This window comes from Grammomys surdaster, unplaced genomic scaffold (assembly GCF_004785775.1).
Source record: "Grammomys surdaster isolate TR1022 unplaced genomic scaffold, NIH_TR_1.0 193, whole genome shotgun sequence".
Classification (NCBI taxonomy): domain Eukaryota; kingdom Metazoa; phylum Chordata; class Mammalia; order Rodentia; family Muridae; genus Grammomys; species Grammomys surdaster.
Window position 1 is genome coordinate 9,950,657 of NW_021604638.1, and position 27,586 is coordinate 9,978,242.

At 50.7% G+C, this 27,586-nt stretch overlaps 3 protein-coding genes across 5 annotated transcripts; 2 read left to right on the forward strand and 1 right to left on the reverse strand.

Moving 5' to 3' along the window:
- Positions 1–1,472: 1,472 nt before the first annotated feature.
- On the forward strand, positions 1,473–18,213 carry Pltp (phospholipid transfer protein). Its single transcript, XM_028769567.1, has 16 exons — positions 1,473–1,695; positions 2,286–2,396; positions 2,480–2,579; positions 4,117–4,245; positions 4,783–4,938; positions 6,085–6,148; positions 6,229–6,292; positions 7,306–7,397; positions 10,759–10,935; positions 11,028–11,087; positions 13,416–13,580; positions 13,674–13,741; positions 17,380–17,422; positions 17,521–17,584; positions 17,698–17,774; positions 17,907–18,213. The coding sequence occupies exons 2-16, from the start codon at positions 2,297–2,299 to the stop codon at positions 18,027–18,029; spliced, it is 1,482 nt and encodes a 493-aa protein (XP_028625400.1). The 5' UTR covers positions 1,473–1,695; positions 2,286–2,296; the 3' UTR covers positions 18,030–18,213.
- On the reverse strand, positions 18,147–24,980 carry Ctsa (cathepsin A). 3 transcript variants are annotated; one of them, XM_028769564.1, is made up of 16 exons: positions 24,872–24,980; positions 24,036–24,161; positions 23,683–23,861; positions 23,463–23,574; positions 23,157–23,207; positions 22,982–23,068; positions 22,606–22,761; positions 22,197–22,288; positions 21,590–21,674; positions 21,029–21,120; positions 20,848–20,923; positions 20,622–20,764; positions 19,806–19,881; positions 19,060–19,149; positions 18,817–18,921; positions 18,147–18,594 (listed from the first exon to the last, which is right to left on the reverse strand). In XM_028769564.1, the coding sequence occupies exons 2-16, from the start codon at positions 24,087–24,089 to the stop codon at positions 18,511–18,513; spliced, it is 1,482 nt and encodes a 493-aa protein (XP_028625397.1). In that variant the 5' UTR covers positions 24,090–24,161; positions 24,872–24,980; the 3' UTR covers positions 18,147–18,510. The 3 variants fall into 3 exon arrangements, with proteins under 3 accessions (XP_028625397.1, XP_028625398.1, XP_028625399.1); XM_028769565.1 differs by lacking the exon at positions 24,872–24,980 and having other exon boundaries at positions 24,036–24,304; XM_028769566.1 differs by lacking the exons at positions 24,036–24,161; positions 24,872–24,980 and adding an exon at positions 23,974–23,994.
- On the forward strand, positions 23,969–26,717 carry Neurl2 (neuralized E3 ubiquitin protein ligase 2). The gene is made up of 2 exons (XM_028769568.1): positions 23,969–25,189; positions 26,479–26,717. The coding sequence occupies exons 1-2, from the start codon at positions 24,448–24,450 to the stop codon at positions 26,592–26,594; spliced, it is 858 nt and encodes a 285-aa protein (XP_028625401.1). The 5' UTR covers positions 23,969–24,447; the 3' UTR covers positions 26,595–26,717.
- The last annotated feature ends 869 nt before the right edge of the window (positions 26,718–27,586 follow it).

Sequence of the window (27,586 nt, forward strand, 5' to 3'; positions counted from 1 at the left end):
TATATATATATATATATATATATATATATATATATATATATATATATATATATATAATTTATATATTTTGGGGAGTTCCAGGCCAGCCAGGGTTACAGGGTTGAGATAACTGGGCTGTGTGGTTGGGAGAAAGTGCTAAGTCAGCAAGGAAGTAAGTTTGCTGAAAAATGGCCCCATTTAACCAGAGGACAGAATGACAGGAGCCAACTTTAGGAAGGTGGAAGAGCATTCTAGGAGGAGGGAACAGCAAATGCAAAGACCTGAGGGAGAAAAAGGGGGATGCCCAAAGGACTAGAAAGGCCAGTGTGCAGAGGCAGGATGAAGGGCAAGCAAGCAGGCAAGGCAGTGCTTCCCAGAACTGAGATGCAAGCCAGATCCCAGGTTTGCTGCTGCTGCTGCTCCTTCTCCTCTTCTTGTTTTTTTGAGACTGTTTCTCTGTGTAACAGCCCTGGCTGTCCTGGAACTCCCTCTGTAGACGAGGCTGGCCTAAGAACTCACTTGAGATCCATCAGCCTCTGCTTCTCAGAGAATTCAGGGCCAGCCTGGGCTACATGAGAACCTATCTCAACCCTCCCTCCCCTACAAAAAAACAAAACAAACAAACGGAGAAAATCATCTGAGTGATTCAGTAAGGGTCCTAAGGACTGACACCCTAGGATGTAAGCGGTGGTCTCTCAGAGTCTAGGGATCTTCCTGGGCTACCAACCCTGCCTCACACTGTTTAGGAACAAATGCTCCAGTAACAGTGACAGAATTGTCTCAACCTCCAGTTTCCTGCCAGAGAGAATTCCTAAGAGAGGCAGCCTCACAGACTATAAGAAGGTAAAACCAGATCTAGAGTGATTAGCCATTCTGGTTCTCCTGGGACTGAGTGGATTCTCGAGCGCAGGTCTGAATCCAGGAAGGTCCTGGACAAAACAAGACTATTGGGTCAGCTGAGCTGTCGGAGTGCTGAGTGTTAAGTATATGCTCAGTAAACATCTTTATCACTTCCCCCTTCCTATTTCGCCCGCATGGCTACAGAAAGACAGCCAGCGTCTATTGTAGGTTTTCCTTTGCGGTGCTCGGAGCTGTGCGGGAGGTGCATGGGGTGAGGGGCACTGTGCAGAGCAGCCAGCCCCGAGGTGTCACTAAAGAATTCAGTCTCCCTCTGGGATGATTGCTACTCCAATAGGGGAAGGTCCCTGGGACCCTAAAATCCTCAAGTAGGTTAAGGCCTCATAAGAAAGTCAGCGGGAGATGGTTGTGAGAGAAAAGAAGGGAAATTAGGCTTGCTACTGGCTTCCCCTGGCTTTGAGTGGGAGCGCCCATAAGGAGGCACTCGGTGCTGGATGAGGAAACTGAGGCTCCGCAGCAGCGCAAAAACGTTTGTTGAAGAGCGCGCAGGAAGAGCTGTGTGACTGGAATCTGACAGCAGAGGCTTGGCTAGCCGCTTTCTTCACTTTCCTCGCTCTTTTAGGAGCGAATCCCCCACTTGTTCAGACAGCAGGCAGGCATGTCACAGGCCTCTCCACCCTCCCGACTGCCAGCGTCCCGCCCCGTCCCCTCCCAGCCCCCAAGGAGGAGGGGAGAAGAGTGGCGAGGAGGGGGGTCGGAGGCCCAGACTTATAAAGGCTGCTGGTCCCGCGCTACCCGCCAGACCCCGCCGCCCGGATCCCCCGCGCCGCCTGTCGCCCCACGTGACCGCGCTACTAAGTGAGTTGGGGCGCGTCCCCATCGCATCCCCAGACCCTCCTGAGCCCCGTGGCGCACTAAACCCAGGTGGGGAGGAGAGTGGATGAAGGAGGGCGCTGGGATGGGGCACCAGACTGAATGCCTTATAGCTGAGACTTAGGAGCTAGGGGGGCCGGGGGACCCAGGGGACAGCGCTCAGCGGAGCCACCCCGGCGCGCGGCCTGGGAGACCTCAAGCCACACAGCAGGAATGTGCTTGTGGTCGTCGCCATACCAACGTACAAGCCAGCACACGCCCTCCTCTGAAGGAAAAGGGAAAGTGGTGGTGGGGGATGGGGGTGTCATCCTCCTGAGATCCAAACCCGTCACGCGGCAGTTGCATGGGGGAACCGAGCCCCAAATCCTTTGGAGGCAAAGCGCAAGTCTTCTCATGCTTCGGAACCTCTGTTTTGCATCAGGCAAACAGACACAAGATGATTGGTTCCGAGTGCCCCAAACAGTTTTATGGGGAGTAACGGTCTGGGCCAGCACCCTGTTCTAGCTGCACGTCCAAAGAGTGGGGTTTTGAGCCTCCCAGAGGACACCTGCGACCCGACCTCACCCTGCCCCCAGGCTTGGTCGCCATGGCCCTGCTCCAGGCCCTCTTCCTAGCGCTCCTGACAGGTGCCCACGCTGAGCTCCCGGGCTGCAAGATCCGCGTCACCTCCGCGGCCCTGGAGCTGGGTAAGGCGCGCGGCGGGAGACGTGGACCGGGTAGGGTGACCTGGCCACGGGCGTGGGACCTGAGTGTCTCCGTGCTACCTCAGTGAAGCAGGAGGGGCTGCGCTTTCTGGAGCAAGAGCTGGAGACCATCACCATCCCAGATGTGTACGGCGCAAAGGGCCACTTCTACTACAACATCTCCGAGTAAGTAGGACCTGGGGGCGGGGTCTCAAAGGTGCTGGGTGTGGCCAATTAAATGAGACTACTAGGTAAAAAGACTGGAGGTAGGCGGGCCCACGAATACGAACCAGTAGAATTGAAGCTTGGACCGAAGAACAGCGCGGAGGTACGCTGGAAGAATTTACCTGTGGGTGAGGGTGGAGTTTAGCCATAGGGTGGCGCCGTGGCGCCAGAAAGAGAGAGGCCTAGGATGGGGAGACAGAAGGGCTGTGACATGGGGTGAGTTAAAGTGATGGAGGAAAAGTCAGAGGACCAGGTGGAAAGCTGAGCCTGGCACACACCTGCGATCCAGCAGTCAGGAGTCTGGGACAGGATCCCAAGTTAAAGGCCAAACTGGGCTTTAAAACAAAACAACAAAAAAACTAAAAAACAAAAAGACGAAAGCAGGTCTAGCAAACACAGTGTGGGCAGGGCATGGGGTGCGAGCAAGACCATAGAATTTTTACTTATTTATTTTTAGGATTTTATCTAATTTTAATGTATGTGCATTGGTGTTTTGTCTGCGTGAATGTCTGTGTGAGGGCGTTGGTGCCTTTTGGAACGATAGTTATAGACAGTTGTGAGATGCCTTGTGGGTGCTGGGAATTGAACCAGGGTCCCTTTGAAGAGCAGCCAGTGGTCTTAACGCTGAGCCATCTCTCCAGCTCCTATTTATTTTATTCTTGAGGCAAGAGCTTATTATGGCCAGAATTCAGCCAGCTCTGGCTGGCCAGAATTCATTTTGTGAACCAGGCTGGACTTCAACCCAGAGACTGGTTGGCTTCTGCCTCCTGAGAGCTAGGATTATGTATATGTATATTATATATATAATAATATAATATATATGTAAATGAAACTATACCCAGCTTTTATGTGTGTGTAAAATATAATATAAATACATATGAAATTCCTGCAAAAAAAATCACTTGAGCTCACAAATTCAAGATCAGTCTGAATAACAAATGGACACTCCCGGTCTTTTATCTTGTTTTGTTTTGAGACAGGATTTCCTCCGTATGGTGCTGGCTGTCTTGGAACTCACCCAGAAATCAGGAGGCTACCGCTGCCTCCTGAGTGCTTTGGTTAAAGGCATGTGTGTGCCACCATGCCCAGCAATTCCCCATCTTTTTTTTTTTTTTTTTTTTTTTGAGACAGGGTTTCTCTGTGTAGCCCTAGCTGTCCTGGAACTCACTCTGTAGACCAGGCTGGCCTCGAACTCAGAAATCTGCCTGTCTCTGCCTCCCGAGTGCTGGGATTAAAGGCGTGTGCCACCAATTTCCCCATCTTTTAACTATTAAATACATTTAAAAAAATAAATGAGGAAGGCAATATTTAACTTCTGGGTCCAGAGAGTGAATAAACCAGGTTGGGCTCTTGAGGGGCAAGGGAAAACTCCATCCCACCCACCTAGATTGCCCAGGATTGCCCAGCTTGCAGTTAGAAGAGGAGGGATGGGTCCCTGTGGCCAGGTGAGTCAGTCCCCCTTGGTCCCCACACTGACCCTGACCCCTGTCCTCTGTAGCGTGAAGGTCACACACCTGCAGTTGATATCCTCAGAGCTCCACTTCCAGCCGGACCAGGATCTGTGGTTGAACATCTCCAACGCATCCTTGGGGCTGCACTTCCGGAGGCAGCTACTCTACTGGTTCTTGTGAGGACCCTGAACCCTCAGGGGTGGGGCTGGTGGCTGGGGCCCCGTGTCCTTTAGCCTTCTCAGGTTTCATTTTCTCCATTCAAGAGGAGGGTTTGGAAGGTTGTCTGGCAAAGGTCAAGAAGAGGTTTCAAGAGGGTTTATGAGTCTCCATCCAGAGCTGAGGGGCTTGAGGCAGTGAATGGCTGTGAGGGAGGGGGAAGTCATTTTTCTAGAGTGGTATAGACACTGGGACTTTGTTCGTTCTCTACTTCATAACTTCACACCCATGGTTATACAAACAAGGCTAATTAAACTCCTTGGATTTTTAAAAAAACAAACAAACAAACAAACAAACAAACAGACTAAAAGTCAGGGTGGGTCATATTGGGAAGAAGAGTTCAGGCACGGAAGAGCATGAGAGGGCAATGAGGGTGTATATGATCACAAACATTTTGTACACGCTTGAAAAAAAAGTATCGTGTTGTATGGGGTAAAGAGAGGGCTAGAAACCTCGGTTAATCTCCCACTGGGGTAAACATGAACCGACTTTCACAGCTATGATGGAGGCTATATCAATGCCTCGGCCGAGGGTGTGTCCATCCAAACAGGTCTGCAGCTCTCCCAGGATTCCACTGGTCGGATTAAAGTATCCAATGTCTCCTGTGAGGCCTCTGTGTCTAAAATGAATATGGCCTTCGGGGGAACCTTCAGGTGAGTCCCAGCCCCAGGACACAGCTTTTGAGCCCCACAGTCCAACTTCCTGGTGTAGAAAAGGAAAGCACTAAACTTAGGAGTCTCACTGAGTATGTCCAAATCCGAGTTCCGCCACATCCAGGCTGTATGAACTTGGGCAAGTCACCGATGCTCGGAGCCTCAGAGAATGAAATCTATTTTAGCAGATCCTTGTGAGCACTGTGTGATACAGAATATCTAGACAGTCCCTGGCATATGATAAATGTCTAAGTGTTGGGAGGAGTATGTCCGAGGATGGAGTTTGCTCAGTGGTAGAGTGCCTGTCTAGTAAGCATGCAGCCCTGGGTTCTTTTCTCAGTACCTGAATTTAGCAATAAAACTTGAGGCAGGCATGGAAGTATGCACCTTTAAAACTCCAACACCCAGGAGGCAGACGGGTGGGTCTCTATGAGTTGGAGGCCAGCCTGGACTAGGTCATCTTAGGTCAGTCAGGGCTATAGAATGAGAATCTGTCAAACTATGCCAAAAAACACCCTGAAACTCACAGGCTTGGCATGCATTGTTGGGGCTGTATCGCATTCTCAATTACAATAACGAAAAGTAACACGATAGATCCTGGATCCTGGGTGCTGGTTGTTTGAATTAAAAACCTGGTAGATTTGTCATCCAGTGTTTGCACACTGTCAGATTTTGTTTGCTCAACAAGTGTAGCGTGTCCCTGGCCCTAAGGGTTGAGGAAGCATTCAGAGCTTGGCTAGAAGGATTAAAACAGTGTCGTGAGGACCAAGAAGTAGAACCAAGGTAGTGTTCAGGGTGGTGAGATTTAGGTGGGGGTGATCTGAGGAGCCTTCCTGGAAGAGGAGGTATCTGGACCCAGTTAGGAGGCCACAGAGGGCAGAAACACTGGGGAGGGCATCTCGGGTATATAATAGATGTGGGAGTCTCTGAGAGGCTTGAGAATGTGAGGCGGTTGCCAGGGGAGGGTCAGGGGGCTGGTGAGGCTTGAGGGTCAGGGGCTGGGGCTTGGGTCCTGGAGAATTCTATTGAGGAGCTGGCTGGGACCAAGGAAACCCTGTTGTACCTGTTCCTTTTGGGCACTGTCATTTCTCCTGGGCCTGGCTCATGGTCACGGCAGGGCTAACCCAGGCTCTCTTTTCCTTGCAGGAGGATGTATAACTTTTTTTCCACGTTCATCACTTCTGGGATGCGGTTCCTCCTCAACCAGCAGGTGTGGGCTATGGCAGGCCTGGGTAGCAGAGTAGGGGTGGCCTGGTTCTAAGAATCCCTGACTCTCGCCTGGTCCCCCAGATCTGCCCTGTGCTCTACCACGCTGGGAAGGTGCTGCTCAACTCCCTCCTGGACACGGTGCCCGGTGAGTCAGTGTGGGGACTGGAGCTGGGGCCGGGGATAGAAGGAAGCTGTATGTTGCTATCATACAGTGTCTCAGAGAGTCCCTTCCCAGTCCAGCCATAGACCGGTCCTGGGTTCAGAGATGTCATTGACTTACTGTGTAATCTAAGGTAAGTAAACACTCTCTTGTGGTTCTGGTGTCGTCGTTTGACTGGCAACACCTCCACCAGGAGTTAAATACATGCTTGCTGACCACAGGGCCCCTGTTTGTCTTCGTCGGCTTGCATTTCATGTGTGATCAATTAACATGAATCCCTTCCCATGCCACAATGTGTGTCTACTGCTGGTCAGGGATCTTGACCTATCAGGCCTGTTGGATAGTTGGGTAAAGGGGATTGAAAAGGAAGGCATGCCGGACAGTGGCAGTGCACGCCTTTAATCCCAGCACTTGGGAGGCAAAGGCAGGCAGATTTCTGAGTTCGAGGCCAGCCTGGTCTACAGAGTGAGTTCCAGGACAGCCAGAGCTACACAGAGACACCCTATCTCGAAAAAACCAAAAGAAAAAAGAAAATTAAAAGAAAGAAAAGGGAGGCAGGGGAATGACTCCTTAGCCATCTTAAACATTTAAAACACGTTATAACTGTGTGTGCACTCGTGCACGTGCGTATGTTCAAATCTGTATCATGGTGTACGTGTGGAGGTTGGAGGACAACATTGATTGTCTCCTTCCTCTGGGTCCTGGGGATTGAACTCGGGTTTGCACAGCTTTGGAGGGGAGCTCCTTTACCCAGTGAAGTCATTTTGCCAGCCCCTCCTTGCTTAGTGACTTGATGAAAACCTTACAATAGGCTTAGTAGTAGATCTGACAACGGCCTCCTGACTGAACACCTACAGCACACCAGGCTCTAAAGCCAATTTGATCTTCATAAGACCTCAGGGAGGGGGATGTCACTGGTTATCATTGACAGACACAGAAAGGTTAACCCCAGGACCCAGTGTCACCCAGCTTGGACTGACCCGAGCCCCTTTCTGCAGTGCGTAGTTCTGTGGATAGTCTCGTCGGCATTGATTACTCCCTTCTGAAGGATCCTGTGGTCTCCAACGGCAATCTGGATATGGAATTCCGGGTGAGCTGCCTGGGTTGGTGCCTGTGACCTCTGACTGCTGATGGGCTGCCCGCCTCTCTGCGGCCGAGCAGGGCTCTGAGGGGTCACTCTGGTCTGCTGTGGCTCCTGTTTCTGCTGCAGGGTTAGGTTCAGCCTCCTAGATTGGAGGTCGAGCCCTAACTTTCTTTTTCTTTAAAGAATTTTTTTTCAAGATTTATTTATTTATTTTATGTATGTGAGTACACCGTCGCTGTCTTCAGACACACCGGAAGAGGGCATCGGATCTCATTACAGATGTGGTGGCTGGGAATTGAACTCAGGACTTCTGGGAGAGCAGCCAGTGCTCTTAACTGCTGAGCCATCTCTCCAGCCGGAGCCCCACTTTTCTAACTTCATTCTGGACCTCTGTAGTTCCTCAGAAGTCCTCAGGGGCTTGCTTATGCCTTGCCTGTCTCCTGCCTGCTCTTGACCGTGGGATTCAGGTGCTAATAGTCTTCTTTCAGTTTCCGAGATCGAATCCAAGCCTTCCATAGACACCACGATCTAAGGATGTTCAAGTTCATTTATTTAAAATGGTATCCCATGTATGTCACAAATAATCTTCAAACATCCACTGATAGATATAATGTGTGTCTGTGTGTGTGTGTGTGCCCGCGTGTGCGCGCACGTGCATGTGCCTGTGTGTGCGTAGTACACATGTGGACGTTAGAAGACAGCTTGTGAAAGTTGATTCTCTCCTCCTTCCTAGGGTCCTTGGGATCAAACTTGGGTCCTCAGGATTGGCTCCAAGCTCCCTTACCTGCTGAGCCATCTTGCAGGCCTGACAATGCTGTTTTTTGTTTGTTTGTTTGTTTAAGACAAGCTTTCTTTATGTAGCCCTGGCTGTTCTGGAACTAACTCTGTAAACTAGGCTGACCTTAAGCTCACAAAGATCCTCCTGTCTCTGCCCCCAAGTGGTAGAACTAAAGGCACGGATGCTTCTTTTTATCTTTTTCTTTTTAAGATTTATTTTCTCTGTGTGGGTGGTTTTGTGTGCATGTATGTATGTGTACCATATGCATGAAGAGAGTATCAGATGCCCTGAGCTGCCATATGGTTGCTGGGAACTGAACCCACATTCTCTGGAGGAACAGCTGGTGCTCTTAACCACTGAGCCATCTCTCCAGCTTGCAACTGCTGTTTTTAATTATGGTTGAATTTATGGGTATGAAAAGCCAGTTGTATTGTTAAATTTTTTTATTTTTATTTTTATTTTTTATTTTTTTATTTTGAGTTTAGAAATAAGTATTTTAGCTGAGCTGGGTGGTAGTGGTGAACTCCTTTATTCCCAGCACTCATTGAGTTTGAGGCTAGCCTGGTGTACAAACCGGAATGACCAAGGCTATACAGAGAAATCCTGTCTCAAAAAAAGTATTCTATTACAGAGAATTTAAGAGAAAGAGTAGAATTCCCAGCTAGTAGGAGGGGTCCCTGGAAGCACAGTACTCTCGAGGTGCTAGCCTGGGGCCTTTTCCAGGAATGATGACTGAAATGAGGGTGGCGAGGGGAAGGAGCCAGTCAGTCCAGTCAGCTCACCCATGAAGTGGCCAGGAGCCTTTTAGCTTTCAGTCCCCTCTTCAGGTATAGCTCTGAGGCAGGAGTGACAGATAACCAGGAAGCAGGAAGCAGAGAGGCTCCTCTCTGGTGGTCCTGCCCCCAGCTAGAATTTACTCACAGCTGGGTCTGTGGGGGTTTCTGTTCCACTTGGCCTGTTTCTACCTTCTCATTCCCTCCTACCCCAAGGGGGTAACTCTAACTGCCTTCAGGGAAGGAATTTAGGTAGCTATCAATCTGGCTTCTTGGAGCTGAGTAAGTTGTCAGGTGTGGCAGTTGGAGTACCCCTCCAGTGGGCCCTGTCTAAGGGACCCTGGGAGTTATCAGTAGCTCCGTTTGTTTCATGTCCAGTAGTGAGAGTCCTTGGCTGATGCCTGGTTAGTGACATGAGAGGGAAGGGAAGACGAGAAAGGGACCAGGGGCCCATGGGTGGAGGAAACAATTCCCTCCTGGTGGGAACAAGCCGAGTTTACACAACTCAGCATTACATGGCCCAGGCAGAGAATCAGGATAAGGCTGAAAGAAGGTCACGGTAATCAAGCTGGGCATGGTGGTGTGTGCCTTTTACCTCAGCACTCGGGAGGCAGAGACTGGTGGATCTCTGTGAGTTTGAGGCCAGTCTAGTCTACACAATAAGTTCCAGGACAGCCAGGGCTGCACAGAGAGACTCTGTCTTAGAAGACACACACACACACACACACACACACACACACACACGACTGAATCAAACCTCAAACCCCATTAGCATCCTTAACAGGCTCAGACAAGCATCCACCCATGACCAGCTTAGTGGACTTTTTCTTCTCTGGCCTTGGAGTGATGACTCAAACTGCCTTCCAGCATTTTTGACATCTGGAGTGGCTGGACTCACCAGGTGAGATCCCTCCCAGCTGGATTATTGCCCCTTCAGTCCCTGGCCAGGAAACCATCAGGAACTACTGGGGTGTCTTTGAATTGGATTGAGACTTTTTCTTTTATTTTGCTCAACATGTGCTTAGAAGTAGGGAAGCCATCCTGAGCCTGTAAGGTTTCAGGGTTTGTTTGTTTGTTTGTTTGTTTTTTAAGACATAGTCTCACTATGTAGTGCTAGATGGCCAGGAGCTCCTATGTAGACCAGGCTGGCCTCAAACTCGGTAGTATGTGCTGATATATTCCAACACACAAAAGACTAAGGCAGGAGGATTGTCACGAAGTTGAGTCCAGCCAGGGCTACATCTCAAAATCACACAAGTAGAGATGGACAATGAGTACCTGGAACTGGGTAGCCATGCAGCTGGGATTACTGTGGCCCCGGGACCCATGGTCATCCAGAGCCCTCCTTTGCCGGGTTACTTTTCCTGGACCCCGCTGCCTTTCTTTTCATTCTTTGTTTCTTTCTGGGCTTCTTTATTTATGTATATCGATGTGTTGCCCACTTGTATGTAAGTGTACCCATGGGTATGCAGTGCCGGGGGCGGGGGGCGGGAGGAGGACAGAAGGTGGAGTCAGATCCCCTGGAACTGGCAGACTGTTGAGCCACTCCCTATGTGGGTACTGGGAATTTTGATCCAGTCCTTTGGGAGATCAGTACATGCTCTTAATATCTGGGCCATCTGTCCAGTTCCACGACTCGCTTCTTGTGCTCTCTGCCCTGTTCCTCCCGCCCTCCAAGCCTCTTTGCAACGCTTTTTGAGAGATGAGCTTGTGAGCCCCTCCAGAGCAGCCATAGAGTCCAGTTCCCCGTGGCCTCTGACTGTGCCTGGCACAGATCCAATCTGCCTTGACCCTGATGCTGACCTCCCAATTCCAGGGAGCATTCTTCCCTCTGAAGGAGGACAACTGGAGCCTCCTCAACAGAGCGGTGGAGCCTCAGCTGGAGGATGACAAGAGGATGGTGTACGTGGCCTTCTCTGAGTTCTTCTTTGATTCTGCCATGGAGAGCTATTTCCAGGCTGGAGCGCTGCAGCTGACACTTGTTGGGGACAAGGTACACCAGGGTTTGTCTGAGGGTAACTAAGTAAGAAGGGCCCATGATAGAGAGGCCAATTACTCTGTCTCGTTTCTAATTCCTCTGTCCAGGTGCCAAGTGATCTGGACATGCTTCTAAGGGCCACCTACTTTGGGAGCATTGTTCTCCAGGTGAGTATTGACTAGAGGCTGGGGTGTGGCCAGAGTTGGAGGTTACCCCACCTACACAGCAGTGAAGGAATAGCTGGCGGGTACGTGCGAGGTCTCCAGTGGTGGCTGTGGAGGAGACGAGGCCTTTTGCTTGCAGCCAAGCCCCCTCGCCTTGCCATATCTATTTCCCACTCAGTGAAGCAGGGTTGGTGCTTCTTGTCCCATCACCTTCACAGAGCAGCTGTGAGGTTGGAGAGAACCAGTGCTTCCCAGCGCAGGGACTTTTCGGGAAAACTAGGATGTTCATTTGCTTACTCTTTTCTTAATGCAGGAGGAGAGAGGGAATTAAAAATGTAAAACAGGGGGTTAGAGATATACTTCAGCTAGTAGAATCCTTGTATAGCATGCCTAAAGCCCCAAGTTCCATTCCTAGTCTGAAAATTCTTTAAAAAAAAAAAAAAGATATATACTCCGTGGGGTTGGAAAGATGGCTCAGTGGTCTTGCTGCTCTCAAAGATGACCCACTGTTTGGTTTCTAGCACCTACGTGGTGGCTAACAACTGTCAGCAACTTTAGTTCCAGAGGACCCAATGCCCTCTTCTGGCCTCTGAGGGCACTGCGTGCATGTGATATACAGAACTACATTTGAACAAAATACTCACATACATAAGATAAAAATAAATTATATATATGTATGTGTGAAATATATTTTTTTCCATGTGCCATTAGGGAACATGTTCTTAGTTCCGTTCTGTAAATGACAGGGCTCTGTGTGACTGTAGATCATGCTGGCCTCCCCTACATATACGACCTTGTAAGCCTGTCATGAGTTTCCAATGAAGTAACACATGTAATTAGAAGAGCATCTGCTACAGAGTGCGTGTCCCCGGAAACAGCGATGCTGTCATTGCTGTCGGCATCTCTGTCATACAGCTGCTGAGTAGTTAAACGCACAGGCAGAGTTGTCAAGGCTGCCTGGATTCATCTGTCAGCTCTGCAGCTGAATGACCTCATGACCTCGAACAGCCTTAGCCTGTCTGCTTCCACTTCCCGGAGGGTCCGCTTCAGTTGGCAAAGTGCTTGCCTTAAATATATGAGGACCTGAGCTTGGGTCCCTAGCACCCACGTAAAGAGCAGCCCTTTTGGTGAGGAGACAAGACTCCCCCGAGCTCCAGGTTCAGTGCGATGTTCTGCCTCAAGACATAATACTGGTTATATAAAAGTGATAAAGGGGCCGGGCGGTGGTGGCGCACGCCTTTAATCCCAGCACTCGGGAGGCAGAGGCAGGCGGATTTCTGAGTTCGAGGCCAGCCTGGTCTACAGAGTGAGTTCCAGGACAGCCAGGACTATACAGAGAAACCCTGTCTAAAAAACCCAAAAAAAAAAAAAAAAAAAAAAAAGTGATAAAGGGCCGGGCAGTGGTGGCTCACGCCTTTAATCCCAGAACTTGGGAGGCAGAGACAGGTGGATTTCTGAGTTCGAGGCCAGCTTGGTCTACAGAGTGAGTTCCAGGACAGCCAGGGCTATACAGAGAAACCCTGTCTCGAAAAACAAAGCAAAACAAAAAAAAAAGTGATAAAGGAAGCCACCTAAAGTTGACCTTTAGCAGGGATATAGGTGCATGTGATAGATACACAAATACACACACACACACACACACACACACACACACACACACAAAGTGGGAATAACAGTACCTGGCAGACCTGGTTGTTCGGGACTTAAATGATCTAATACATATGCTGTGGTCAGAACCATGCTTAAGGGAATGTTTGTTTTTGAGACCGGATCTCATTAGCCCAGGCTAAAATGTATACATATAGATCCGAATGCTGCCTGATCATCCTGGCTCTACTCCCAAAGACTGGGATTACAGGTTTTGCTACCACACCCAGCTCAGCATCACGCTTAGCAATGAGTAAGCGTGTGCATTTAATAGTATTATACGGCCTGCAGAGCAGCTCAGAGATGTGGAGGCCGGGTCTGGGATGTTTAAACAAAAAGGCTGGACCTGGGGAGTCCCAACTTGGGTTTTGAGTCTGAATTGAATATTGAGGGGAGGAGAGTGAGTCAGGTAGGATGCCTGTTATGATTTCAGCACTTGAAGGCTGAGCCAGAGGAGCACCAGCGTCCAGGGTTCTCCAGGACCAGCTAGGCAACAAAGCAAGAGCCCATCTCAAGAGAAGGAAGGAAGGATACTACTTTGACTAACTCTTGGGGCCAGGGTATAGGTCAAAAGGGGGTGGGGTGGCACCATGTCATCTGTACTTACAACCCATTGCCTCCAAAAGGGCTGAGGCTTCGTCCCGTAGTGGCCACTATGATCTGCCTTCCTTCCTCTGCCTCCAGAGCCCCACCGTGATTAACTCCCCACTCAAGCTGAAGCTAGAGGCCACGAGCCCTCCACGTTGTACCATCAAGCCGACAGGCACCACCATCTCCGTCACTGCCAGCGTCACCATCACCTTAGCCCCGCCCATGCTGCCAGAAGTTGAGCTGTCCAAGATGATCATGGTATGAACCCCAGGATGAGGGTACCTGGGGGGCTGGTGAGAAGTGGGTTGTGGACCTTTCCTGTTTATAGTGTCCCCACATACTTTCCATCAGGAAGGCCGTCTCAGTGCTAAGTTGACACTCCGGGGCAAGGCGCTTCGAGCAAAGCTGGACCTTCGAAGGTATGCAGTTGATAAGGATCCTGGCTGGGTCCAGGATAGTGATACCTGCTCAACAGAACCACGGGGCTAAAGCTGAGCTTCTTCTGTAAGCCTCCAATAAGCTGGGGTCTGTCCTTGATAGTACTTACACAAACTGAAATCGAGGTCGGGTGTTAGGGCTCACAGCTTTAAGCCCAGCACTCAACATTAGGCAGGTGGATCTCTGTGAGTTTAAGGTCACTGTAGTCTACACAGTGAGGGCTAGACTACCCAGAGTTAACTAGTGAGACCCTGTTTCAAAAGAAAGAAAGGAAGAGAGAGAGAGAGAGAGAGAGAGAGAGAGAGAGAGAGAGAGAGAGATTTGAACTCCAGGATGCAGAGACGGTTTCTTTGGTAAAGTACTTACCTTGCAAGCACAAGGTCTCTCTCCCTAGAACTAACGGGAAGAGCTAAACATGACACATGCCTTTAATCCCAGTGATGATGACCAGAGCCAGGTGGATTGTTGCAATCTTAGAGGACAGCTAGTCTGGCCTATGTGGTGAATTTCCAGACCAGCAGAAACACCAGTCTCAAACAAAAGGTGGGAGGCGTTACAGACTAATGCCCTGGAGGCTATCTTCTGACCTTCACAGGCATGCTAGGTACAAATATACCTGCACCTACACATCCAAAATCTATCTTACTGTGTAGCCAAAGATGATCCTGCTTGCATCTTCAGTATGCTGGGATTACAGGCACACTCTACCGTGTCCTGTTTATCCAATGCTCAGGAACTGAACCCAGGGAACTAGTGCCTGGCAACACTATACCAACTGAACTACAACTCCCAGCTCCCAAATTGGTTTTTCTCTTAAGACAATGTCTCACTATGTAGCACTGGCATTGTATGTATAGACCAGGATGGCCTCAAACTCAGAGAAGATGTGCCTCCTGAGTGTTGGGATTACAGGCACAGGTCACCACTCCTGGCTAACAGCGGTTTCTTAAAGCATTCTTGCATTCTCTCATCTTCTAGAAGCAGGCAAAGCAGGTATTCTTCGAGACAAGTAAATTGCTTAGGTAAACGACACTCCTGCAGTCACATAGCAGAGAGGATGGAGACATTGGTTTGAGTATCAACTCAGCTCTGCAGGAATCCAGATGCAAGACATTATATCTTTCTAAGGCTCATTTGCTCCTGTGCAAAATACCGGGGAAAACACCTTGTACTTCCTAAGGCTGTATTTAAGGGCATCGCCCCAGGTCATGTGCTACATTTGTATAATTATAATTCAACAGCAGTTAAGCTGCCGAAGTCACAGTTCATTAACTAGTGGCTACATAGTAGATGGTGTAGCTACAGAAGTTGTTCAGTGCTGCTTCGGTGGAAGTGAGACAGTGCAGGGTAGAGGCTCGCCTTGGAATCTCGAGGCAGGGTCTAGTCCACACAGCGGTGTAACTTCCGGCTGTTCACTTGACCACCTTCAGTTTCGTCATCAGTAACAATTTCTAACAGTCCCAGAGTCTCGGGGCTGTGAGTGAGGACTGAGTCACTAGGTGGTTTACAATGTTGCAGCTCGGCCAGGTAATCCTAGCACCAGGGAAGCTAAGGTAGGAAATTTGCGGTGGAGGTCAGTCAAGACTAACCTACACAGCAAGATACTGTTTCAAGCAAACACCATTAACTCAAAAAACAAAAACAAACAATCAAACAAAAAAACCCAACCCAAACCAAACCAAACCAAAAAAACCCCAAGGACTGGAGAGATAGCTGATATGAATGAATTTAAGGATGAGTTTGAGTCCTAAAACTCACTTTAAAGACTGAGCATAGAGGCAATGGCTTGTGATCCCAGAACTAGGGAGGAAACAGATCCCTGGGGCTCACTCCCCAGCCAGCTCAACCAAATGCTGGAGCCTTGGGCCAGTAAGAGACTCTGTTTCTGCCAGGCGGTGATGGTGCACGCCTTTAATCCCAGCACTTGAGAGGCAGAAGCAGGCAGATTTCTGAGCTCGAGGCCAGCCTGGTTTCCAGAGTGAGTTCCAGGATAGCCAGGGCTACACAGAGAAACCCTGTCTCGAAAAACAAACAAAAAAAAAAGGACTCTGTCTCAAAACATGGAGAATGGTGTGACCCATCCTCTACATGTACAAATTTACCCCTACACATGTGCACCTTTTACTCAGGTGCTCTCTCTCTCTCCTCTCTCTCTTGTGTGCCTGTGTGTGTGTGTGTACACCCCAGCCACACATGTATGTATATTTATGTGGCCCTGGGAATGGAGCCCAGGCTTTGTACATACTCCATGTCTCCAGTCCAGCATTTTAACTTTTCCTTTTCTCTTTGCTTTTTGTTCTTTCATTTTGTTTTTGTTGTTTTTCAAGACAGGGTTTCTCTGTGTAACCCTGGTCATCCTGTAATTGGAACTTACTCTGTAGACCAGGCTGGCCTCGAACTCCACCTGCCTCTGCCTCCTGAGTCCTAGGATTAAAGGCATGCGCCACCACTGCCTGACTTTTTTTTCCCTTTAAATGAGACAGGGACTTAATATGTAGACAAGGCTAGCCTGGAACTCACAGAAATCTATTTCTACCCCCTGAGTGTGGAAATTAAAGGCAGGCTGTTGGGACTAAAGGCCTGTAGCCTGTATGACCATGGCAGCTCTCAAGTTTGTATGTGTGAGTGTGAGTGCAGGTACCCAGAGCATTGCCTTCTCCCAGAGCTGGAGTTCCATGTCGTGTGTCATAGGTGCTGGTCCCCCAGAGCAGTGTGAGCTCTTAGTCACTGAACCATCATCTTTCTCCTGCCCCCTATTTGATATGTGTGTGCTGTGTGTGTAGTGTGTAATGTGTGTGTGCGCGCCATGTATGTGTGGGAGCCTGGAGAGATCAGAAGAGTGTTTCAGATGTCCTAAAGCTAGAGTTACCAGCCATGTGAGCTACCAGACGTGGGTGCTGGGATCTGAACTCAGATCCTCTGGAGAAGCAGAGGCCAAGCCCTCTTGACCTCTGAGCCATCTGTTCAGTATTGTGTACCTCTTCAAACCTCTTTTGAGACAAAAATCTCACTCTGTAGGCTGGGCTGATCTCAAATTCAAAGAAAGCCACCTGCCTCGGTCTCCTGAGTGCTGGCATTAAAAGTTATGGACTACCACAGCTGGCTTTTTTTTTTTTTCTAATTAACTCGTGTATGTGCATGCCTGTGTGCATACACATTTATGTGTGAGGGCACTCACATGTCACACAGTGCATGTGATGGTCAAAGGTCAACCTGCTCATTCTCTACTATGTGTGTCCTAGGGATCAAACTCAGGTAGTCGGACCTGTTACTCACCACACTGAGCCATTTTGCCAGTGCTATTGTAATCTTTTTGAATGAGCTTGGTATCTGACAGGGAGTAAAACACTGCTGAATTTTGTTAGATAAAACAAACCATACTTGTTGACCTAGCCTCAGAGGCATGGCACATAGGCATTCCCGACAAATGAAAAGCAGCATGCTTAAAGAAAGGGGGCTCCAGTGACAAGAGGGTCACTCAGGGATGCACACCTGGGAAATGGAAGCTACTTGGAAGGATGATTGGGTGGGGCTGGGAATGATGTCACTTGGGCCATCTTTTAGGTAGTGGCCAAGGAAAGGAAGTTCCCAGGTTTCATGGTGCATTTCTCTCCCACAGGTTTCAAATCTACTCAAATCAGTCTGCGTTGGAGTCTCTCGCAGTGAGTTGGGGATGGCAATGGGTGGGCCCAGGCCTGGGGCAAGCTGGCCGCTCACACAACCGCATGTGCATGCGCTGTGTCCTTTTTTTCCCCCTCAGCTGATCCCACTACAGGCTCCACTGAAGACGCTGCTGCAAATCGGAGTGATGCCTTTGCTGAACGGTAGGGACTGCGGGTGGGAAGAAGGAGTGGGGACAGGGTGGATGGCAGGGTGCACACGACAACACGGATGGGCTGATGAACACCCAGGCTGAGCTTGCCTCTTCCATCCACAGAGCGTACCTGGCGTGGGGTGCAGATCCCCCTCCCTGAGGGTATCAACTTCGTGCGTGAGGTGGTGACCAACCACGCAGTAAGTACATTGTGGTAAGGAGCATGTAGGCCAGGGGTTTCCAGTTCCTGCAACACTCCAGTGCTATCTGCTTCCTCTAAACCCCTCACACTAGCTGAACTGGTGAGCAAGGCTCCCTGTCCCCTCCCACAGGGCTTCGTCACCGTTGGGGCTGACCTCCACTTTGCCAAAGGGCTTCGAGAAGTGATTGACAAGAACCGTGGTGTCAACGTTGTGGACTCCGGTGTCCCTCCACCCTCTGCTGCAGCTGCCTGAGCCCTTCACCCCACCTGGGCAGCTGGCATTCAGGAACTGAACTGAGTCTTCTCAGCACCCCCTGCCCACCCCTTCCCATCAGCCTTAGTGGTCCCGGTGCCACGGAGAAGAGCCCAGTTGGAAGCTATAGCCGATTTAATTCCACAATCAGTCAACCATCAATTACAATCCATCCACCCCTCTCCTTGGCCTCTCTCTAGAGCTCTGTTGGGGTCCTGGGATGGGGCTTTTTTTTTTTTTAATGCAGGTCTGGGAGGTCAGGCCACCCTACTGTGGGCGGAACAAAGTGCTTGCTTGGTGCTAGGCTGTCTGTGAAGCCCTGAGGCCCAGGCTGGGATGCACAGGGCTGTGGGAAGTCTGGGCAGTTTTAGAGCAGGAGTGGCCCCACGGGGGCATTTCGCATAAAGGAGGGCTCCTCTCCACTGAGAGAGGCTGTGAGGGCTGATCAGGTACTGCGGATTTCCATGGGTCCCGGCAGCTATCAGTAAGGCTCCTTGTTCAGGAACCGGGAGAACATGGTAAAAGCAGCTCTGGGCTTGTCCGTGGGGACCATGTGTCCGGCACCCTGGGGAGTAAAGCTTTATGAGAAACTTGGATCCCCAGCACATGTCACCCCCTCACTTCCGGGCACTTCCTTCATCCTTAACTCTCCTCCTCCTTACCCTGCAAGCTCGCCCGATACATCACGGGGGACCCGGAATGATCAAAGGCCAGAGGGTGGGCAAGCAGAGGTCACACCACTCCTCCCTCTGGCTCTGGCTGTCCCTCACTAGGCTCAGAGTCCTACCTTGATGGTTAGGAAGGTGATGTGTGAACACTCCTTCACGAAGCCGGCTACCTGCTCTCCGCTCTCCCCGTAGTCCACCAGCCAGGGTCGGCGCTGCACCTCCATCTGTCCCATTGGGAAAGACAAATGCCAGTGGCTCCCACCATCCTTGGTCAAAGCTGCTCTCAAGATTTCAGGGCTGGAGACTCCTCTCCAGGCTCGCCCTCTCCTGGCAGCCAGCCCAGCTCCCCAGCAGCATCTTACCTTCTGGTTGAGGGAATCCACAAACCACTCATCCCCCATGAAGTTGCAGGCCATGTCCACGTCACCATTGTACAGGAGGATCTGGTATTTCTGGAGTAGGACAAGGGGAAGAACAGGAGTGTGGACTGGGCCCAGACCCTTAGCCCTTCCTTGGTTCAAGCCCTACTTTCCAGGGATTCAGAAGCCCAGCTAAGAAGAGAAACCTGAAATTCTCATGCTGTATGCTACATGTCCAGTATGAATCAACTAGAAAATTACCACTAGCCGGGCGGTGGTGGCGCACGCCTTTAATCCCAGCACTCGGGAGGCAGAGGCAGGCGGATTTCTGAGTTCGAGGCCAGCCTGGTCTACAGAGTGAGTTCCAGGACAGCCCGGGCTATACAGAGAAACCCTGTCTCGAAAAAAACCAAAAAAAAAAAAAAAAAAAAAAAAGAAAATTACCACTATACCCCAAATAGGACAGTCTTACTGTGGAACCCAGACTGGCTTTTTTTTTTACAGACAGAGGGAAAACACAGCCAAGAACTTTTCCCAGAGCCAAACATTGGCATACACGGAGATAGGACTGTTATGTGTTCAAAGCCAGCCTGGGCTACAGAGCAAGACAGTCTCAGAATAATAGCAACGTAAACCAACAACCAGGGTGTGGTGGAACAAGCTCTACAGAGGTGCCCCACTTGACGTGGTGTTACTCTAGCGCCTACAGCTACCATGGAGCTGGGTCCTGCTGTGCTGCACACACATACCTGTGAGCTTAGCAGTTTCAGGTACTGGGAGTTCATGCTTTGGTAGAGGCGGCGGTACTGTAAATTCACCAGGAAGCTGCCAGGAGCATGCGCATAGGATGCAGGGAAAAAACAAAACGAGAAACTGAGGGGGGACAGTCAACAGGTGGAACCTTCCCGATTCCCAACTTTGGGTATATCAGCTCTCTCTAGGATGTGCTTATCTGAACCGGAGCTGGAGGTGTGTGGGCATACTTTTTGGTTGTTTCAGTGACTGGGATACAACTGGTGCTTAGTGTGTAGGAACCTGCGGGTTTGAGGGTAATGGCAGGTCATGTCTGACGGAGCAGAGCAAGGCACCGGTCCCTCAGGAAAACACTTAACTGGGCTCTGATGAGCTAGGTTTACCCTTCTACTTAAAGGGGTCACAGGATGAACTGGGTAGCTCCAGGTGGCAACAGAGCCGTAGTCGGGGCAGTGCCCACTCATTAAATGTCAGAGATAACTGGTTGTCAATCAAGCTGGAGGCCAAGGCCATTAAACATCCTGAACAGCCGGGCGGTGGTGGCACACGCCTTTAATCCCAGCACTTGAGAGGCAGAGGCAGGTGGATTTCTGAGTTCAAGGCCAGCCTGGTCTACAGAGTGAGTTCCAGGACAGCCCGGGCTATAAAGAGAAACCCTGTCTCAAAAAAACAACAACAACAACAACAAATCCTGAATGACTAATTTTCACCCCAAATGTCCACGCCACCCTCCTGAGAAGCCCTAGTTACAGGACTCCCTCGAACCCAGCTGATGGCCACCTTCTGCACCATGAGTGGCTACAGAAGCTCACTTGCACATGTCCCAGCGGGGCAGCGACTCAGGGATGTGGAGAGCCTTCCGAACATATGGGTTGTTGAGGTAGGTGGAGGGGGCCGTGGTGTTGGTGCATGGAGGATCCAAGCGTACCTTGTTCCCAGATCGCAGCAGCAGTGCCTGGGAGCATGGACATAAGGGGAGAGGGCCTTTAATTCTCTAACTCCCCCACTCCCCCAGGGAGAGCCCACACCCTTGCATACCTCAGAAAATTTCCGCTTGAGTGGCAGGCGAGTGAAGATGTTGCCAAAATCCTGGACCACAAGTGTGTCCTCATATCTGTCAGAAACAGACAAGACAGACAAATGGACAGAAAGGGTAGGATGGGTGCTGGGCCTCTAGAGGCAGTAGGTATCGGCCCAAGGCACACCCAGCAGCACCTACCTATCATTGCCGGGCACCCCACCAGCACACGGGGCGTAGAGATTGTATATGTTGAGTCCAGATTTGCCCACAATTCGAGACACTTCCTCGAGCTATGAAGACATACCGCCCTGTTAGTCAGATCCATGTCCCTTCAGGATCTTCCCCACTCACTCTCAGGATTAAGTGCTGTCCTACCTCATCTCCTGACACCACCCTTCACCTACTTTTTTCACAGGTAGAATGCTCACTGGAAAGAATCTTCTAGATCTGGGTCCAGCCCTAACTCAACTATTCCTTGCCATGTGGCTTAAGGCAAGCAACTTAACCATCCTTGGCTTCAGTTTCTTCACTGGACTTCCCAGAGGAGGCCGCAGTATCAGAAGGTTTTGGGACAGAAAGCCAATGGGGTGAGCTGGAGCTATAGCCCAGTTGGTAGAGTGCTTGTCTTGCATGCATGAGGTCCCGTGTTCAATCCCCAGTACCGCCACAAAGAGAAGCCACGGAGCTAGAGAGCTAGGTTCCCAAGGAGAGGCTTGTGTGAGCCACTTCTAAGGACTGGGGTGGAAGGCAGAAGCTCACATTGTTTACACACTCTGGGTCTTTGTTGTCGTAGAAGTTACACTTGTTCTGAGAGCAGCAGTGCGTCTGGAGTGAAGTCCAAAGCCTGTGTGCAGATCAGAAAGTGCTGAGGCTGAGGCTGGCCCTAGAGGCTAGGAAGTGCAATGGCCTCCTCCCTTCCTCCCATCAGACCCTGATGGGGGTGGGGGTGGGGAGGAAGATGTGTAGGCTACCAAACCTAACTTCCAGGGATTTGCCCTCTAGTCCATACAAGTAGCCCTGTTCAGTGCCTTTTTAAACAGAAGGGGGGAAATGTTTCTGAGAGGATTTTCTATGTAGTTCAGGCTCAAATCCTAAACTCACTATGTAGCACAGGCTATCCTAAAAGTCAGGATTCTTCTGTCTGTTTCCAAGTGCTGGGCTACAGGTATGTATCACCATGTCTAGCTTCCTTGGTTTCTTTAAATCTTAGTCTTTATTCTTGGCCTTTAAGCATCAAACCCTTTGGCCACCTCCAGCCCCTACCTGCTCATAAGCCAGAGCAGGAATCTCATAAGCTGAAGGACAGGTCTGAGATCACATGAACTGCCCCACCTTAGACATTGCCCAACTGTCCCTCTCCCATTACCTGTTCCCCAGAAGACCATGGTAGTAGGCAAAGTAGACCAGGGAGTTGTCATTCTGCTCATAGGAGGCCAGTCCATTGCCCACAGCCAGCCCCTGTGAAACACCCACGTTCTCAGCTCTTCCGAAGGTCGAGAACAAAGGGGACCCTCCCTTGACCTACAACCCAGACCTGCAATCTAGAAGCTGAAATCCAGAGTGGTTTGTGGGGGTGGGTGGGTGGGGGAGGTCATGCAATCTAAAGAATAGAAGTGTCAGCTTGGGAGACAGGTGAGCTTCCTGTAGGAGACATGCGAGCTGCCGGAGTAGCCAATGGCCGGCTAGTAGGCTGTGAACAAGCGGCTAGGCTGACCTCGCTAATCCTAGGTCACGGCACCATGGTGCCTCCCTTCCTTCCCATAGCTGCCCTGCACCTGAAGGTTCATGCTGGGATCCTGCATGACCAGCACAGCCAAGGTGGGGATGTAGATGCCAGCATAGCTCTCTCCTGTCAGGAAAAGTTTGTTGTCCTTGTATTCCGGAAAGAGGCGGAAGAAGTCTTTAAGGGCTTCAAAATTGTTCTCAGCCACCTGAGGATGACATTGAAGGAGTCAGGAGACCTGGCGTTTATGCTAGAAAGCTCTTCAGAGATAATGAGCCCAACCCATTTTATTTTGTATAAGAGGAAGTGAACTGGTTGCGTTTACCACAGAGCACGTGACAGGGCAAAAAAGTGGACTTGCTCTCCCTGTAAACAAGCCATCTTTGGGGAAATGGGGATTGGGGCAAATGGTCAGGCAACAGACTCACCTCTGTGTCATTGGTCACATACATCTTGTCATCCGAGTAGGAGAAGCCCACCCCAGCTGGGGACTCAATATACAGCATGTTGGCAATCTAGGAGGAGGAGGGAATGAGCAGAAGAGGGGTCCCCGTCCCTTCAAGTACCCAGACAACCCTACGAGACCCACAGCTCCAGGTGTACCAGGTTCCAAGAATAGGGGTTGTACTCCAAGGTGACACCATCTGGCTGGATCTGGGGAGGAAAGACATAGTCCTGTGAGTCCCAGTGAGCAGCTGGGTGGAGAGAAGGGGCCACAGTGCTTTCCGTATTGTCACACTCCATAAGAGGTACAGAAAGTTAGGCCAAGGGTCAGATAAAACAAAAGAAAACAGAATTGTTAAAAAGGAAAGCAAACTTAGGCCACAGGTTCCTTCTCCCCTCCCTCTTCCTGCTTCTTCCCAGTCTCCTGCCTTCTCTCATGGGGGAGGGGGGCAATGGTCAACTCACCAGGAAGGGGCCGTGCTCTGTAAGCAACCCATCTAGGGAACTGCAGCCGGGACCCCCGTTGAGCCAAAGCACCACGGGGCTGTTCTTAGGGTCGTTTTGCGACTCCACAAACCTGGGAAAGGCACAGGGCAGGATTGGTACGAGTAAGAGGCCCCGTCCTGCCAGGGGTCGTTAGAATTCGCCCCCCCAGTTATCATGCCCCGGGTCTAGGGCCGGGTACCAGTAGTGGAAGTGCTTGGAATCCGATGCTCTGAGGTAGCCGGAGTACTGCCGGAAAGAGGGCTGCTTGGCCAAGCCCGGGAGGCAATCGATTTCATCCTGGTCGGGAGCTGCTTCATCCCGGGACGCCCAGGACAGGAGCAGCAGCAAGAGCAGTGGAGACAGTGCGGCTCGGGGCATCTGCGGAAGGAAGCATCGGTGGAGGATGTTTACCAGTTCCCCGGATTCTTTGCGCTTTGGTGCAGTGGTTCCTGGGGAGAAGATGGCGCGCATCTCCGGGGGAAGCCCCCACCCTGGTCCAACTCCCGGCCACAGAGCCACGACAGCTGCCCTCCAGTCCGGGCATCTCCGTACCTCTGCTTCCTTGTGTCCTTGCTCTCCAGGAGGCGCCTTAGGACTGGAAGTCATGTGTAGTTCGAGTCACGTGAGCTTCTACATCACGTGACAGTTTGTTCATTGTTCACTTTTTTGTCAGTGGGCCTGAGGGTCAGGAATGGTCAATTACCAGGTTAAAGTGCACAGCCCTGAAGGTTATTAGTCTGGGTGCCAGAGATCAGATGATCTTGGTGTTCACAGCAAGGTTCCCTTGGATCCTGGGGATCCCTTACTGGTGACATGCCGAGAAAGCGGCGCTAGGACCCCCGGGCAGAGCCGGGGGGAAGTTAGACAGGGGGGAAATGCCTTACATGGTCCCCCCGCGGTCACCATCTGAGCCCGCCGCCCAAAATAGTCCTTGGCATAAGCTGGCCTGCTTCATGGAGTGAAGATGGCTGCTCCCTCCGAACATGTAGGATTAGGTGGCCCACGGAGCCCTGCGCGCCCGGAGCCCCCTCCCACCCGCTTCCACCAAGTGCACGGAGCCAACATCCGCATGGACCCGTCGGGGACCCGAGCCACACGCGTGGAGAGTTTCGCCCACGGTGTGTGCTTCAGTCGCGAGCCCCTGGCCCCCGGCCAGGTATTTCTAGTGGAGATAGAGGAAAAAGAGTTGGGCTGGTGCGGGCACCTACGTCTTGGCCTGACCGCTCTGGACCCGGCCAGTCTAACCACTGTACCCGAATTTTCACTGCCTGACTTGGTTAGCCTTGGCCACAGCTGGGTCTTCGCTATCACGCGCCACCACAACCGTGTGCCCCGGGAAGGTCAACCAGAAGCAGAGGCAGCGGTCCCCAGCGGTCCCCAAGCCTTACTGGTTGAACCTTATCTGCGCATCGAGCAGTTCCGAATCCCCCGGGACCGTCTGGTGGGCCGCAGCCGGCCAGGGCTTTATAGCCACCTCTTAGATCAGCTCTATGAACAAAACGTGCTGCCTCCCACAGCGCGCCGTAGCCGCCTGGGTGTTCTCTTCTGCCCCCGTGAGGATGGGACCGCCGACATGCACATCATCATCAACGGGGAGGACATGGGCCCCAGCGCCCGGGGACTGCCCGCTGCTCAGCCCCTCTACGCTGTGGTAGATGTGTTTGCCTCCACCAAGAGTGTGCGCCTGGTCCAGCTGGAGTATGGCTGTAGGTATCCCACCCCTGGAGTGACTTTCTTTTGGTTCAGAGTAGGAACGAGCACCTGCTAGGATCCCCACAGCCAGCTAGCAAGGCCTGGGACTGTCCGGCACTAGTCTTGAAGATGCAAAGCCTGGCTTCACCTTGGGGACCAGCTCTTGTGATTTGACACACATCACACCTTGGCTGCGGGCCCACCTCGGTGTACTCATCTCAGCTGGTTGACTGAGACGCCCTTGCAGGTTCCTTTTGGTTTTGACGATGTTTCAATAATAGGATAGGGGTCTGTGTTTTTTTGTTTTTGTTTGTTTGTTTGGTTGGTTGGTTTTGGTTTTTCGAGACAGAGTTTCTCTGTGTAGCCCTGGCTGTCCTGGAATTCACTCTGTAGACCAGGCTGGCCTTGAACTCAGAAATCTGCCTGCCTCTGCCTCCTAGTGCTGGGATTAAAGGTGTGTGCCACCACTGCCCCACAAGTTTGTGTTTTTTTTGTCCTGCCAACCAAGTCACGGTCTCATTCGTGCTAGACAAGCAGTCTTGCTGTGCTACACGCCCCAGCTTCTAAGACAGGGATTCTAAAACTAATTTTAGATCCGAGGCTTCTTGAAAATTTTATGCATTTATTTATTTTTGGTTTTCTGAGACCAGTTTCCTCTGGAGACAAGGGTGCTCTAGATCAGTAGCCCAGGCAGGCTTCGAACTTTTGACAGTCCTTTCTGCCTCAGCCTGAGGGGGGTTGGGATTAGCCATGAGCCACCACATTCAGCTATGAGTTGTGTGTTTTTATTAGAAAAATGTTCCGAGATTTGGAGCTATGGGTTTAGAGCCGTCACAAGCTCCAGATTGAGAACTTTAGTTTTTTGTTTGTTTGTTTGTTTGTTTGAGACAGGGTTTCTCTGAGTAGCCTTGGCTCTCCTGAGACTCAGACTGACAACTTTTAAAATCAGAGGTCTGGCTCATTGTAGCTCAGCGAACCTTTCACCTATACCTCTGGTCATGTGTCATGAATTCGTTGAGCTGGAACCTACTATGCTACTGTGTTGTGGGCATAGGCACAGCAGACACAAAGCTGCTGAGCAAAGGGGGGGAGGGTTAGTTAGGCTGTTAGAATGTCAGCGGATCTGACCAAAGTCCTCAGAAAGAGGACTTACATCAGCTATACAAGCAGCCCCGCCAGGCAGGCGCAGCCTGAGAGCAGAAGGTAATCCCAAGTGGATGGCAAATGGGGACCCAGAGGTAGATCCTAGCTCTAGTGTTGCCTCCCCCAGACCAGTTTGCCTTTGACAGACATCTCTCCACAGTGCCGTCTCTGCAGACTCTGTGCCGACTAGTGATCCAGAAGAATGTGGTCCACAGGCTGGCTATTGATGGGCTCCACCTGCCCAAAGGACTGAAGGATTTCTGCAAGTATGAATGAAGGCCTGTATGTGACCACCAGAGCAAAGCCGCAGTGGTGCACCCTGCCTCCAGAGCAGTGGCTAGTCTGAAGCTGGCCATCCAGCTCACCTTCAGGGCCAGAAATAAATAGAGCTGATGTGGATATTTTGAGCATTGGAGGGTCTCCTTGCCTCTGCAGCCTTGTGAGAGGCATTTATAGAGATACCAGGTCAGAAAAAGTATTTCAGAACCCGTCTACATCCGGGATCTCTAGCGTGCACACTCCTTTGAATTATCTGAGACACTTGATGAGTGTCAATTCTCCCCCCTTCCTCTCCCTCTCTGTCCTTCCTCCCCCTCCCCTCAATATTTTCCTTTGGTTTGTGGTTTGTCAATTGAACCCAGTCATCATGGATTTTTGTTTTGTATTGTTCTAGCAAGGTCTTGTCTCCCATATTCTGAGATTATAGACGTAAGCCTCCATGGCTGACCTGACCGTTTTTTATAAAAGCCCCTTCAGAGATTCGAATGTGTGGTCAGAATAGAGAAGCATTTCCTAGATCAGGGGTTTCAGCTTGGAAAAAAGATGGTAATTATTTATTGTTTGGTTTATTTGAGACACAGGCTGATCTTGACCTGTGGCAATTCTATCTCAACAGGAGACATGGTCTACTATTTCTTTTGCAGTACTAGGGACTGAGTTTAGTGCCCTGTGTTTGCTAGACGAACATTGTACCACCAAACCACAGCCTCTGGCCTACCTCCAACTCCCACTCCTTTAAAGATAGGGTCTCACTATGTAGCCCTGGCTGGCATGTAACTAACAAAGATCTGCCTGTCTCTACCTCCTGAGTGCTGGGATTGAGGTGTGCACCACCTTGCCCAGTGGCCACCTCTCTTGTTATTTATCCTGTAGGACAAAGTTTAAGTTGCTCACCTTAAACTTGGGACCCTTCTGCCTCAGCTGTCCAGGCAGTGGATTCCAGTCCTGATCCATCAGGCCTGACCATGATGTCTTCAAGAAGTTAAAAA